Below are 12,613 nucleotides of genomic sequence, written 5' to 3'. Positions count from 1 at the left end.
AAAAGGGAGAATAGCGACACAAAATATGGCACTCAGTAGAACACTGGATGAATAAAAAATATAAAAAATATACAGTCTAATAGTACGTGAGTCGCAAAGTTCAATGCATTAGAATTACTCGCGTGGCAAGTCGTAGTGTCCGGGTGGCGATTTTAAAAGTGCAAAAATGTATTTTTTTATTGAGTGGAGGGGGCCTCAGGTTGCTAATGTTGCGAAAATAAGCTAGACCACACAGTGGCACAAGATGTATTGTCTCCATTCACCAGCTCCGCCTTTACCATACCACAATGGTTCGCACCCAATTACACAGAGAGGGTTTGGTACTGCTAAAGGCTATTGATTGATAACAATGCTTCGCTGGGCTAACAAGGGCTGGGCTTGGGCTATTTCAAGAACGACAATTCGGAGTAAGTGCAAATGCCTTTGTGTTTGTGCTTCCTCTTGGGTGGGGAAGAGAAAGGGAAGGCAGACCGTATTTAAGGCAGAAATTCCTGTAAACAGGAGGTTTTTCGTTGAAAAACAGCTTCGCGTACTTTTTTAAAGTTAATATTGCTCGACGTGCGCCACTGTGAAGAGCGAAACGGGACGGGGCAAGAGTGTGCCAAAATAATGGGGGGAGGGTGGGGGTCTTGTCGGTCGCGCTTAAAGGACGCATTCCATAGACAACCGCCTACCGTAAAAGATATACAACTGCGGGGGTACAGCGCTGTGTGCTCTGTTTCGCTGAACTGTGGAAGCATGATTTTCTGTGGCCGCCGGGCTACGTGTGTAAACTTTGCGGCGATAGTTTGCCACAAGATATTCCTGTTGGAGGAGACCTACGCCATCCGATTCTGATCGAGCTCAAAGAATTATTTTGACCATTCAAACGCAGCGACAACGCAGCCAACGCTGCCTCATTAAGTAAACGGCGCAGAAGAAACCAATGAAAAACAAAGAGCTTATGCAAAGAAAATGCGCGTTTGTGTCAAGCGTCACATTTATTTCCTGCCTGCAGCGCATATTAAATGGCTCTAAGGCTATATATGCTTTCATACAGTAATTGACCAGCTAAATAAATAATCGCTAGGACGAGGTAACTTCTTTTTTTCGTTTAAAAGCTAGGAATGCGAGCTAGTTGGTGCGAATTCATTGAGAAAATACAGCGCCAAATAAACGCGGAGAAGAGAGGAAGCAGGACGAGATTGATAACGAAATGATTTCCATGGGTGCAGAAAATAATCGAGGACGTATCGCACGTGGCACCCATGTCTTGCCTGTGTCGCTGATGGCAACAGGTCATGGCAGAGCTGCTGTGGCGACGCATTCATGACTGAGAATGAGGATGCGGCGAAGGCCTTTATTGCTTAGAAATATCTAGAATACTTTATAACTGGATCCAAAGGGAAGCCTTCTTTGCCTCTTCTTTCGACTTTACCACTGGTGCTGTCTGGTCCACCACGTCGGGTTGGTGCTATAGCATTGCATGCATGGCATGGACGATGCTGAGAGAAAAGGCGACGCGAGAATTGCTTGGGACCAACCGCGTCGAATGTGGCCAATGCCCTCACGAGCTACCTTGTCGTCTACGGGTCACCCTGTTGACACCTGTAACTATCCGTGACCCCTCCACAATCATTGAAGAAAGCGGCCCGCCTTGGCTTGAGAAGTCGAGCCTCCGGACCTCATTACAATAAACGTTTTCACACACACACACACACTAAAGTTCCAGTCTAGATAGAACTTTCACCAATCAGTGCACACTGTTCTGATGTCTGCCGCACAATTTTTGTAGATTTCCGCGTACCAAGAAACGAATTCTTTATTGTCCCCCACTGAGCGCAAAGAGCTACTGATTGCGATGAAAGCGAGCTGCCGTAGGTTTATTTTCAATCAAGTTGGCGCAGAACCCCGTCCATACAGCATAATCTACTTGATGCAGACGAATCTAGCAGCACCAATGTCGCAGTGTGTGTATTAGACTGGCAACTGCGAAAATGCCTTTAAACGTAACACAAAGGCACGTCTTATACGACGCCGTAACTTGGGCTACCAACGTTTAGGTTTATATTAGTGATTTGCGTAGGGCTGTCATTAAAGCCGTCTCCCGAAGAAGTTTCAAGAACTAACTGCTTTGAGCGAAAAAGCAAGCAGTACGACAAGAATCACTCACGCCGGTTTGCGAACGAGAAGTGCGGGCGACTGAAAGAACAATCAGCGGCACTTGCCATACGGTGTAGAGTTGCGCTTCGATGGTTTGGTTGGTTACGGATTTTGTTAATTTCTGTATTGCAGTTGCGACTTTGACATCTTTGCAAATGTCATGTGCTGCAAAGCGATCGCACGGCCACCAATCACTCAGTGAATAGGTAGAGAAGCGTCATTGCATCTTTGTGCTCATGTTGCGATAAGCACTAGCTGTCATATGCGGGATCGGGGAGACACCATATGGATTTCGATGACAGCACTGGCGGCAGTTGTTATTGCAGTGAAGATCATGCCCATCTGAGGGGGCTGCCTCGAAAGAGGCACGCTGCACTAGAGAATAGGAGTTGACGCGAGGGAAATAAAAGTGTACCTCTTAAATTTGCTTATTAGCGAAGCAACTGAAATTGAATCTTGGAAAATGCAAACGAGAAACCTCGCAGATGCATCCATAAAGGCAATGACGAATACTTGTAACGTACCTCAAAAATATTGGAACGAGTGTAATGCGTACTTTTAGCTACAGCTTTTTTTAACGCGGAAAACTCATACGCTCATTGCGACTACTTAGTACATCATCAGACTGGCTCGATATAAGGCCACTTATTGCTAGTCTTACTATATAATATAGTTTTACTATATACTACATAGTTTTACTACATACTTAAAAGTATATGCCCATCCAGAAATCCAGCCACGGGGAAGAAAGGCGACGATGAGAAAAAAAGAAGGAAAAAAAAACACCTGGTATGAACCTATACAACGTGCTGCAGCTGTTCAGGCCGTTTCCAGCCGACCACCGCATGGCACGCGAATAATGGAACAATTGGGGAAAGGACAAACAACATTTATTACGTACTCGAGCAGTACATCATTAAAGGCCGCTGTTAGCGAAGTTCAGCGCACGTGGTCATAATCTAACCAATTGAAGTGGTCTATGCGGCCCGTCGTAAGCGGCACAGGGCTACATCCACCGGTGACTCCAGGCCTAGGCGCCAGCGATGCTACCAACTCCGAAGATGCATCCCCGCAGGTGACGCTGAAGTTCCCCAAGTACTCCGTTGAACGGGCAGCCCAGACCGGCATGGAAACAGCGCACCCGCAGGGCCATAAGAATCTCCAGAGGCAAGTACACGTCGACGACGTCTTCCTCCATGAAGTATCCACCGTCGAGGGGACACCGGCCGAAACGGTGCCTGTGTTCGCAGCTGTGGCCATCACAAACGTCTTTGAGGCATCGACCACACAAGGTGTGACGGCAGGGAAGCTGCACCGCATCGTCCGCAACCACCCTGCAGTTCGCGCAGACGCGCACCCACGGCAACCGCTGCTCGAAGGTGATGGGTTGCTCGTTAACAAATGGCCAGCCGTAGCCTCGAAGGGTGTACGTGGTCGCTTCCATGGTGTAAGTGTTGTCGTGGAGATCCTCGGAAGACCCTGATGGCTGCGACGGAGAACCAGGCTGCCTGTCTGCCCGGTCAGAGTCGTCGTCGGGAGCAGTAGTCCGGTCGCAGGGTCGGCGATGGACAGATTCTCCGTTCCTGCCAGGTAGTTGTGGCTCCCTAGGTCGAAGCTAATACTTCCAAGACGATGGGGCAATGATGGGCGCCTCACTGCTTTCGTCTAGGGCCAGCCACAGGTCGTCAAGCTTGTTCGCAGCGAGGATGTGCGCGACGTCACGTCGGTATGACTCGGACAAGCTGAGAGACGAGAATGACGCCGAGATGCACACTGTGCCTTTTATAGCCTGGTAGGTGGGGCCTCCCTTCGGGGACGTGATTGGTGACAAGTTGTTGGAGAGTGAGTTTGAAAAATTAACGTATCGCTGGACGTGTTTCGAGCAACAATGGAAGGAATGCTGGCAGCAGAGAGGGAGAGTGGGTCACATACACGCTCATCGTCCAAGGAGGGGTGAACTTTTCCAGGAAAGGCAAATAGCAATTCATTCGTCATCATTCAGCGCAGGAACTACACAAAGAAGAAACAAAATAAAGGCTGAAAGTCACGAAGGTATTCCAACTCTCTCAATTCTTGGTACTTGTGGGAAAAAATGCAAGCTGTAGTAATTGGCCTAACCATGTCCGCATACCTCTCAACCAGCTGCTCCCACCTGACAATAGACAAAGTTACTGACACCCTTTCAGTTATGGTGCTTTCTGCAAATATCTTTAGAAGCATGGCTGCGCATTTTTTAGCAAGTTGCTTTCACACTATATGTTGTAAGCGCTAATAGTAAAGGCTGTTTAATATAAATATATATATATAAAAGGAACCTAAGTTCGTTAGGTTCCGGGCATAAGTAGCTGAACAAATGAAGTGGCACACGTACGAAAATCGAAAATTATATTTGTGATGTCTTAACATTAGAATAAATATGGCATGGTTGATTCTGACGAAGGCCATGCCACTTCTGAAATGTTAGTACATATATATATATATATATATATATATATATATATATATATATATAATAGGTATATACAAACAGCAGTGGTGCACTCACGGTAACGTTTAGAACAACGCGCTAAGCGTTGCAGAAGTTAGGCTTTCGCAGCCGACATCCTCGCTAATTATCGTCAATCAAAACAACCGGTGCAGAAAGCGTCGCTTACATCAATTCGGACAGTGCGTGGGAACTGCGTAACTTTTCATCTGAAAAAAAAATTGAACTTCCGTATTTATTCTGATTATTTTTCTTCTTTTGGACGCCCTCCAGGCTCAAAATTCATTCCTTGACATTTGAAAGGACAAACGCGGACTCTTGTCCGTCATGCTTTAATGACGCATTCCATAGACAACCGCCTACCGTAAAAAATTTACAACTGCGGCGGTACAGCGCTGTGTCCTCCTCCCTTTCGCTGAATTGTCAAAGCATGAATTTTCTGTGGCCGCCTGGCTAGGTGTGTAAACTTTACGGCGATTGTTTGCCACAACTTCTTTGTGCTGAAGGAGACCTACACCATCCGATGCGGATCGAGCTCAAAGAATTATTTTCACCATGGAAACGCTGCGACAGCATAGCCAGCGCGGCGTGTTTAAGTCAACGGTGCAGAAACCACGAAAAAAGTGCTTATGCAAAGGAAATGTGTGCTTGTGTCAAGTTTTACATTTATTTACTACCTCCAGCGCATATTTAATGGCTCTCAGGCAAAACATCTTCTCATACAGTAATTTACCAGCTAAATAAGTAATCGTTAGGATGAGGTAACTTCTTTTTTTCCTTTAAAAGGTATGAATGCGAGCTAGTTGGTGCGAATCCACGAAGAAAAGACCGCGCAAAATAAATACGGACAAGGAAGGAAACAGGACGAGATTGATATGGAAATTATTTCCATTGTGGCAGAAAATAACCGAGGGTGCTTCTACGAGTAACAGCCGATAACAAAATCGTCTGTGGCACCCATGTCTTGCCTGCGTTGCTGATGGCAACTGGTCATGGCGGAGCTGCTGTGCAGACAAATTCGTGATTGACATTGAGGGTGCCGCGAAGTCATTTATTGCTTTAAAACATCTAGAATAAGATGTAGTCTTGTTGGGCGAGTTGTTCACAATTCTTTTTGGGTACTAGGCGCGAAGACACAGAAGAAAAGAGGAAAGAGAAGGGACAGAGCGCTTGTCCCGTCTCCTTCCTCGTTTCTGGTGTGTGTTCGCGCCAGTACCAAGAAAGATCTAGAATACTTGAGAATTTGATTCAAAAGGTAGCTTTCTTTGCCTCGTCTTTCAACTTGCCCGCTGGTGCTGTCTGGCCTACCACGTGGGATTATGGCTCAGAGCATTGCATACATGATAGAGCGAGGCAGAGAGGTAAGGCGATGCGTGAAACTTGTTTGCACCTCACCGCGTCGAATGTGCACAGTGGCCTCTGGAACTCCCTAGTCGTCAACACATCTTCCTCTTTACAGCTGTCATTATCCGTGACCCCTCCAGAATCATTCCAGAAACTGCAGCGCTTACCTTATTACAAAAGTGCGTGTCCAGAGGGGACGTTGATAGAACTTTAGAGACGATGGGAGAGAAGACGCCTTTGTCATGCAAGGGGTTTGGAGGGAGGGGGGGGGGTAGGAAAAAGCAGACGTGAGAAGGCAAGCAAAGGCTACTACTACGACACGAGAGGGGTTCCGGGAAAACTGGATCAACTTCAGTTCCAGGTGCGGCCCTGTACGTCTCTGCTATTTCTCAAAAATAGGCACCATGGAAGTATTTCAAGCGGACAAATTTCGCAGGGCGTGAAAAAGCAGAGCTGCATTGTTAAAGCGCACTCCAGGGTCAAGGCGAAACTACGGGAGTGGTCGCACATCAATTCAACACTTCTTTTGCCTGCAGCAGTTTCTTTGCGACTATGGCATCGCTCGAAAGAATCTCGCGTGTATTCCCGAGATTCTTTCACACTCGGAAAAACACTTTTATGTAGCAGGTGCTGAGCAACAGAAAGCTGCATCGGGAGTTTTTCATGTTGCTCTGCAATTTTGTAATTGCCACTTTTCATCTAGATATAATGTTCGAGAAGTTTATTATGGTATTTAAGCAGAATGATCTAATTTGGCGTGATGTGAACAATTATCTGAGTATCTCCAAGAGATGGAAAATAGCATTTCATTTCATTATTATTTTGCAGAAAAATAGATATGTCTGGTAGGGATACCAGGGCAAAAAAGCTGTTCTTTGACAGCTTGACTGGGCTCGGACAACCTGAAAACGTTTAGCAGTGGCGACATTCCGGAGATGAAACAGATTATTTATGAAAAAAAAACTATACTGAATATATACAGGTGACATGCACATATTCTTCCACATATGTACTAACACACGCATATATTGTAAATACGCAAATAAACCGATTTGACTTCGACAGCTCATACATATATCAACAGTAAAATTTTATAAAATATTCATTTCCAAAAATATTATAGATTCGAATTTCAGTCGACATTAAAAGTAATACCACTTGTGCAGTCAGCATTGCATCCTGATAGTTAACAGCATTATAAGGCAACATGTTTTGGAAATATTTAGGCTATTTTAATGTAAAGCCTATGGTATGCTTGTACCTGTTTAAGATTATATTTAAATTATGTTCAAGGCTTGGCAACTTGTAGTTCATGCCGGAAACGCGGTGCAAACCACACGTCCGTGTTTCGCATGCATATGTTACTTATTGCGGGTTTTAATGATGCTGTGTGTGTAAGGAAATCGTGAAAGGAGCTGTCCGAAAAATAGAAGCAGCTCAGAATACGAAAGTTCTACGTGTGAGGAGAGGCCATAATCTTATAGGTCTGGAATGCAACGCCAGTGTGTGGTGAGTACTGAATGTTTGCAATGTATAGAACTATTACCTTGGTTCGGTCCAACTACATTTGAATATGTTTATTGTCTGGCTCAAGTTACGTGCAACACCATGTATTAGCCTGCGACTTGGCTGGTGCCGCGCTTTAGTGACGTTCGAGATTAGACAAAAAAAAAAGTACATCGGTGTTTGTAGCTTCCAGTGTGAAGTCCGTTCCGCTCAGACCGCTGTGTGTACGACGCTGTGTTACCACAAAGCGAGGCTTAGCTCTCCGCAGTGCGAATGCTTAATTGTGTGGCCACTACTTGAGATCATGTATGCAACAATTCGCCATCTTTAATGTCATTCGCGCTTGTCTTCTTTAAAATATCTTGTTCTCTGGGGGTTGAATACACGGCCTCGGGCACGCGGAAGCGACCCATATTGCTTTCTGTGTCACTCTGATGGGAACGGCCGTAGAATTAGATCTTTTCCTGCAGGTCTTTTTTTTTCGGATACCGAATTCGACTGATGGCGAACAGCGAATTCACATCTTGTCGCCAATCACTATATCAGGACCCACGTCGCAGTCGTACACATTTCTGCAGGTTTTCTCTGCCACAAATGCCATATCCGACCAATGAATGAGCCGTTGCCCGATATTAATCTATCTTCCTGGTCGAGAAAAAGAAGTGCCGATATAAGGATGTTAATATCAACCCCAACGTGCTACAAAAATGTTTAATTTGTTGCATATATAGTCTGTTGCTCCTGCTTACGTGTAAAAACTTTCGTAACGAGATCCATGGCTCACTGAGTTGCGGTAGCGTATCATAGATACAAAATAAAACAAACAAACAAAAAACAAACAAAGAACGATTGCGCCTGTGTATGAATACTTTATTTTGCTTCGTATAATTGCATGGATCCACAACTAGCCTGTGGCGAAGGATCCAGACGGTGTCGCATACCAGTCTTTGTACATTGATCTGAATAAAGTTATTATTATTATTATTATTATTATTATTATTATTATTATTATTATTATTATTATTATTATTATTATTATTATTATTATTATTATTATTATTATTATTATTATTATTATTATTATTATATAGCAGTGGGAGCGAGCATCTCGGAGGCGAAAGGGTAGCCTGAAGTCGCATCTCGTGCGTACCCGATTGGCGGGTCGTGGCTGATGTACTCCTGCTTCTGCGCACGACACGCATCTGCATAAATTACCACGCAGGTTACTCGTACGCTTCTCGCACTGGCATTCTGCGCCAACATGGCCGAATATCTCGGCGCGAAATAGGTTGTTTACAAGTCACCGCCAGGTTAGGCACGCATGCGAAATGTGTCCTTGCTTGCGGGTAACTTATGCAGAAGGTTGGGCTAGTTGGTGTTGATACATTTGGTTGGACATAGTTACTAGCGCTAACACGATTGACAGAAAAAAAGTTGGGATAGGGACAGGACGCTAGCGCTCTCTTCCGTCCCTACTTTTTTTTTTCGTTAGTCTTGTTAGCGTGGTAACTATGTGTGAGCTTGCAGGTTTTCTTTTTTTCGCAGAGTTCGTGGCCAATAAACGGTTGGTGATCATAAGCAGTAAAAATAATAATAATAAAAAAGAGGCACTAAGCGTCCGGTTAATCGCTGCCGTATAGTTACAGACTCTTGGTGATATCAGGAACGAATGAGATAACAAATGGACAGATGCGTTTACAGTATCCATCTCCTGACATCATCGCAACACAGAGAGAATGGTTACGCAGAGAAAAAAAATATTATGAAAGTATATTCTTCTACGAACTATTTATCAGTACAGCATAGACTTCCAAACTAATGCTGATTTACGTTCTTTGCTCTTTCTGCTTATTTAATATTGCTTTCGTGAAACATGAGTGCAGAAATTCAAAAAACAGCATTTCTCGCACTACCTCGTCATGGACATTTATTCAAGCAATGTGTTATTGCGTGCAATATAATTGTCTTCTATCACTATTTTTGTGCGAACGAGCTACATTGTGTTGTACCCTTAATAAAGAAAAAAATTACTTTTGTGGACTGTAATTGTTTTCTAACAGCATCCTTGTACATTAACAATAGTTATATATCTACCGCAATCATTTCTTTATTTCTTATAAGTCGTGTATTTCAGGAGTAAGAATGCTTAATACTCCCATATTTATGTAGTTATCATCGCTTAGTTACTGCACGCATTGTTTTCCCAAGACCGCAAGACAGACGGACCCTCCACATGTTTTCTTCCAGTTCTTGCGTGCCAAAAGTGTAATATTTATTTTTCATCTTCAGCTGCTGATCAAATAAACGGTTCTGTTATGTTTTTGTATTCAATATATGCGACAACTGATGAGCACCCCTATGACCACGATAATACAGAATGCTGACATGTAATAAAATATTAATAATAATAATAATAATAATAATAATAATAATAATAATAATAATAAAGGTATGGCGCCTTCGCTCAGGCAAGAGCTCGCCATATAGAACTGGAGGAAAACTGCAAGAACATGAACGCCATAGCAAAAAAAAAAAGATTGCGTGGTTAACGTTGGCTGTGTGTTGCTTTGACCTTGGAGAGGCATATTCAAAACGTTCCCGAAGCAATAGCAATACCTGGAAAACCTATTTGCATGGCGGCTTTAGAAGCTGCTCCTTCGAGATTCCACTTCACAGCAAAATGATGTACCTTTCTTTTACGACGTCTCACATTGTTGAACAGGTGCGAGATGTGTGTGTGTGTTTTTTTCTGCATATATTATGTCGCATGAAGCCGCTTCGTTGTGCTACAAGTTTACCTTCATGCTTCCGGAACCTCATATCTTCGAGCTTTCGCGATAGTCATCGTGGTCATCTCGTGAAATTGCTTGTGCAGTGAAAGACGACAGCCGCGATATTGGAATCCAGTAAAGCCTTTTGATAGCGCAATAAAAATACAGCTAATGAAACTCGAACGGTAATATATATTCCAGTTAATTGGCTATAACGGTTCCACTGTAATCGGTGTTCGCGGAGTAGCAAAACATTTCCAATATTATGTTCATAAATACAAACTACGGACCTAAGGGTCGCATAAATGTTTGTTAAATGAAAATACTTCTACCCTTTTGGAGTATGTGAAGGGGAAATACCCTGCCTCAATCCCTGCGTCCCAGCCACCAACACCATTGGTTCTGAAGTGACCTGATCCATGGATTTACCATTCACGTGCGAATTTCCTAGGTAAGCAACCAAAGGCATTGCGGAGCAAAAGCTAGAAAGTAAATAAAATCAACAACACCAAAATGAAATGAGATCGCACAAGTATTCGGTTGAAGGAGATTGAAAGACCTCCATAAATGTAAGGAGGCTAGCAGAAGCCATCCTGGTTTACTACCCTACACGGAGGCATCTATAGACCTTTTCATTGAGCGAGGCGGAAAGGGTGCGTGGCGAGCCTTTCCTCCTCTCTGACTTGTGTGATCATGTGCGGCGCTGCTTGAAAGTATTGGTATCGCGTGCTGCGTAACGATTTGGAGATGTTTTAGACCATACTTTGCGAAATATACGCAATGTCCGTTCATATAAGATCGTCAGGGAAGCCTTTCGGTGCATCGGAAACTGCAGTACGCGGAAATCTCCCTCGGGGGCGCCCAGATGTGACCCAAATTATCAGCCGCGGTGTGTGTATGTGTGGTAACCTATTTCGCGTATATCGGTTTTAATTCAACGAAGAGAACCGGTGTGTCTCAGCATGAAAAGGTGGATCTGCTCACTATCTGATCACTTGTCGTAGCCGACCCTCGGAAGGAGAGTGCCAATCTCGGTTTAAAGCGACATGCACGCTCCAAGCTGTTGCCGGACATCCGGACATCCGAACTTATTTTTTAAAATTCTCTTTCTGTGAATTTTAAATCGCGCGAAGCGCAGGAAGTGCTTGTCTTTGTGCGTCCTTCAAGCTTACCTCCGCTCATCTTTGCCAACTTACCTTCGCTCACCCTTGCCCCTCGCTCAGCGGTATAGAAAATCGGATCGCGGTTGCTCATCTGCTTCGGTTGTCGTTCCAAGTACGAAGATGGGAAAGATAAAACAGAGAAGCTCGATCAGGTGTGCAACGAATGCAAGACGCAGCAAAGGTCAAGCAAGCATTATAGACGACGGCGGCTGAACAAGGAATCACATGTGTTCCGCGACTGTGTGGTGTTCCAACACCAGGAATTCCAGTTCTGCAAAGATGTTCTGGTTTATTAATGACAGCTGGTAAGCACGAGTATTTCACTTTATTTTCTGAGAACATATTCATATTGCATGAGTAAACCAGCTCTGTGCAAGCCTCAGCGAACTGAGAGCTTGCACAGAAAAGTGCATTTAGTATGCACTCAGAGCAAGCGTGCTCACCACTTGTCATGGCGCTCTTTGGCCATACCTGGCCCTTGCGCCATTAAACACCACATATCAACATCATCATCAACAAGCGTGCATTCAAGCATGCATTCAAGCGTGCATACAAGCGTGCATTCAGTCCAAGCCTCAGTGAACTGAGGCTTGCACTGAATGCCGCTTGAGAGCAACACGATAGCCGTGCGAAAACGCTCCGCCACGTGTTTTTTTTTTTCATATTTCGCGCGCTTTCTTTGCAACCCGGAAAAAAAAAGGAGGACTACGTGAGACGTATGGTAAAGGAAACAACTCGATCGGTGGTTTCGGAAGGTGCTCTACGAATTTGCCTCTCCTTGCCAGCTGCGATGCGTCGTGGTCACCTCGACGTCCGAGTTGTGTTCTTGCTGTTACGAAGTGTGTTCGCAACATACAAATCGTGATCTATATGTTCGATGCGTCACGGCTGTGCTCGACGTTAAAAGTATTCGTTTGACGCAACATACATGTGCTCAGAAGTTAAGTGTGCGTAAGTGTTGCCGATCTCGTTTTCTTATGTAGTACCCCGACAGGAAAAGCCACCATCACACCGGCCTCCTCTGCTTCGTACATGTATTGTTTGTTTCAAAAGCTGTTGCTGCGCTTTTGAAGATGCTTCTGTCGGTGAGGGGAACCTAAGGAACGGCTTAAAAGTTACATACTTCGAAATGTGCAGCTCTGTCGTGAAATGTGGACACTGAAATGAAATGTGGACGCTAATGTCGTGAATCCAAATTTCGG

At 44.4% G+C, this 12,613-nt stretch overlaps 1 protein-coding gene across 4 annotated transcripts in view; it reads left to right on the top strand.

Annotated features, from left to right (window-relative positions):
• The window catches only part of LOC139052848 (hemicentin-2-like), a 363,460-nt gene that overhangs the window by 141,719 nt on the left and 209,128 nt on the right, over positions 1-12,613 (top strand). The window contains exon 1 of one of the 4 annotated variants that reach the window (XM_070529996.1): positions 11,619-11,716. The exons of the other annotated variants lie outside the window; for them this stretch is intronic. Coding sequence (XP_070386097.1) covers positions 11,637-11,716 — 80 coding nt within the window. The 5' untranslated portion in view covers positions 11,619-11,636. Of the gene's footprint in view, positions 1-11,618; positions 11,717-12,613 lie in introns of those variants that run through there. 4 annotated transcript variants of the gene reach the window in all.

Source organism: Dermacentor albipictus, unplaced genomic scaffold (assembly GCF_038994185.2).
Source record: "Dermacentor albipictus isolate Rhodes 1998 colony unplaced genomic scaffold, USDA_Dalb.pri_finalv2 scaffold_40, whole genome shotgun sequence".
Classification (NCBI taxonomy): domain Eukaryota; kingdom Metazoa; phylum Arthropoda; class Arachnida; order Ixodida; family Ixodidae; genus Dermacentor; species Dermacentor albipictus.
The sequence above is the reverse complement of the archived record's forward strand: the minus strand, read 5'-3'. Positions and strand labels throughout refer to the sequence as shown.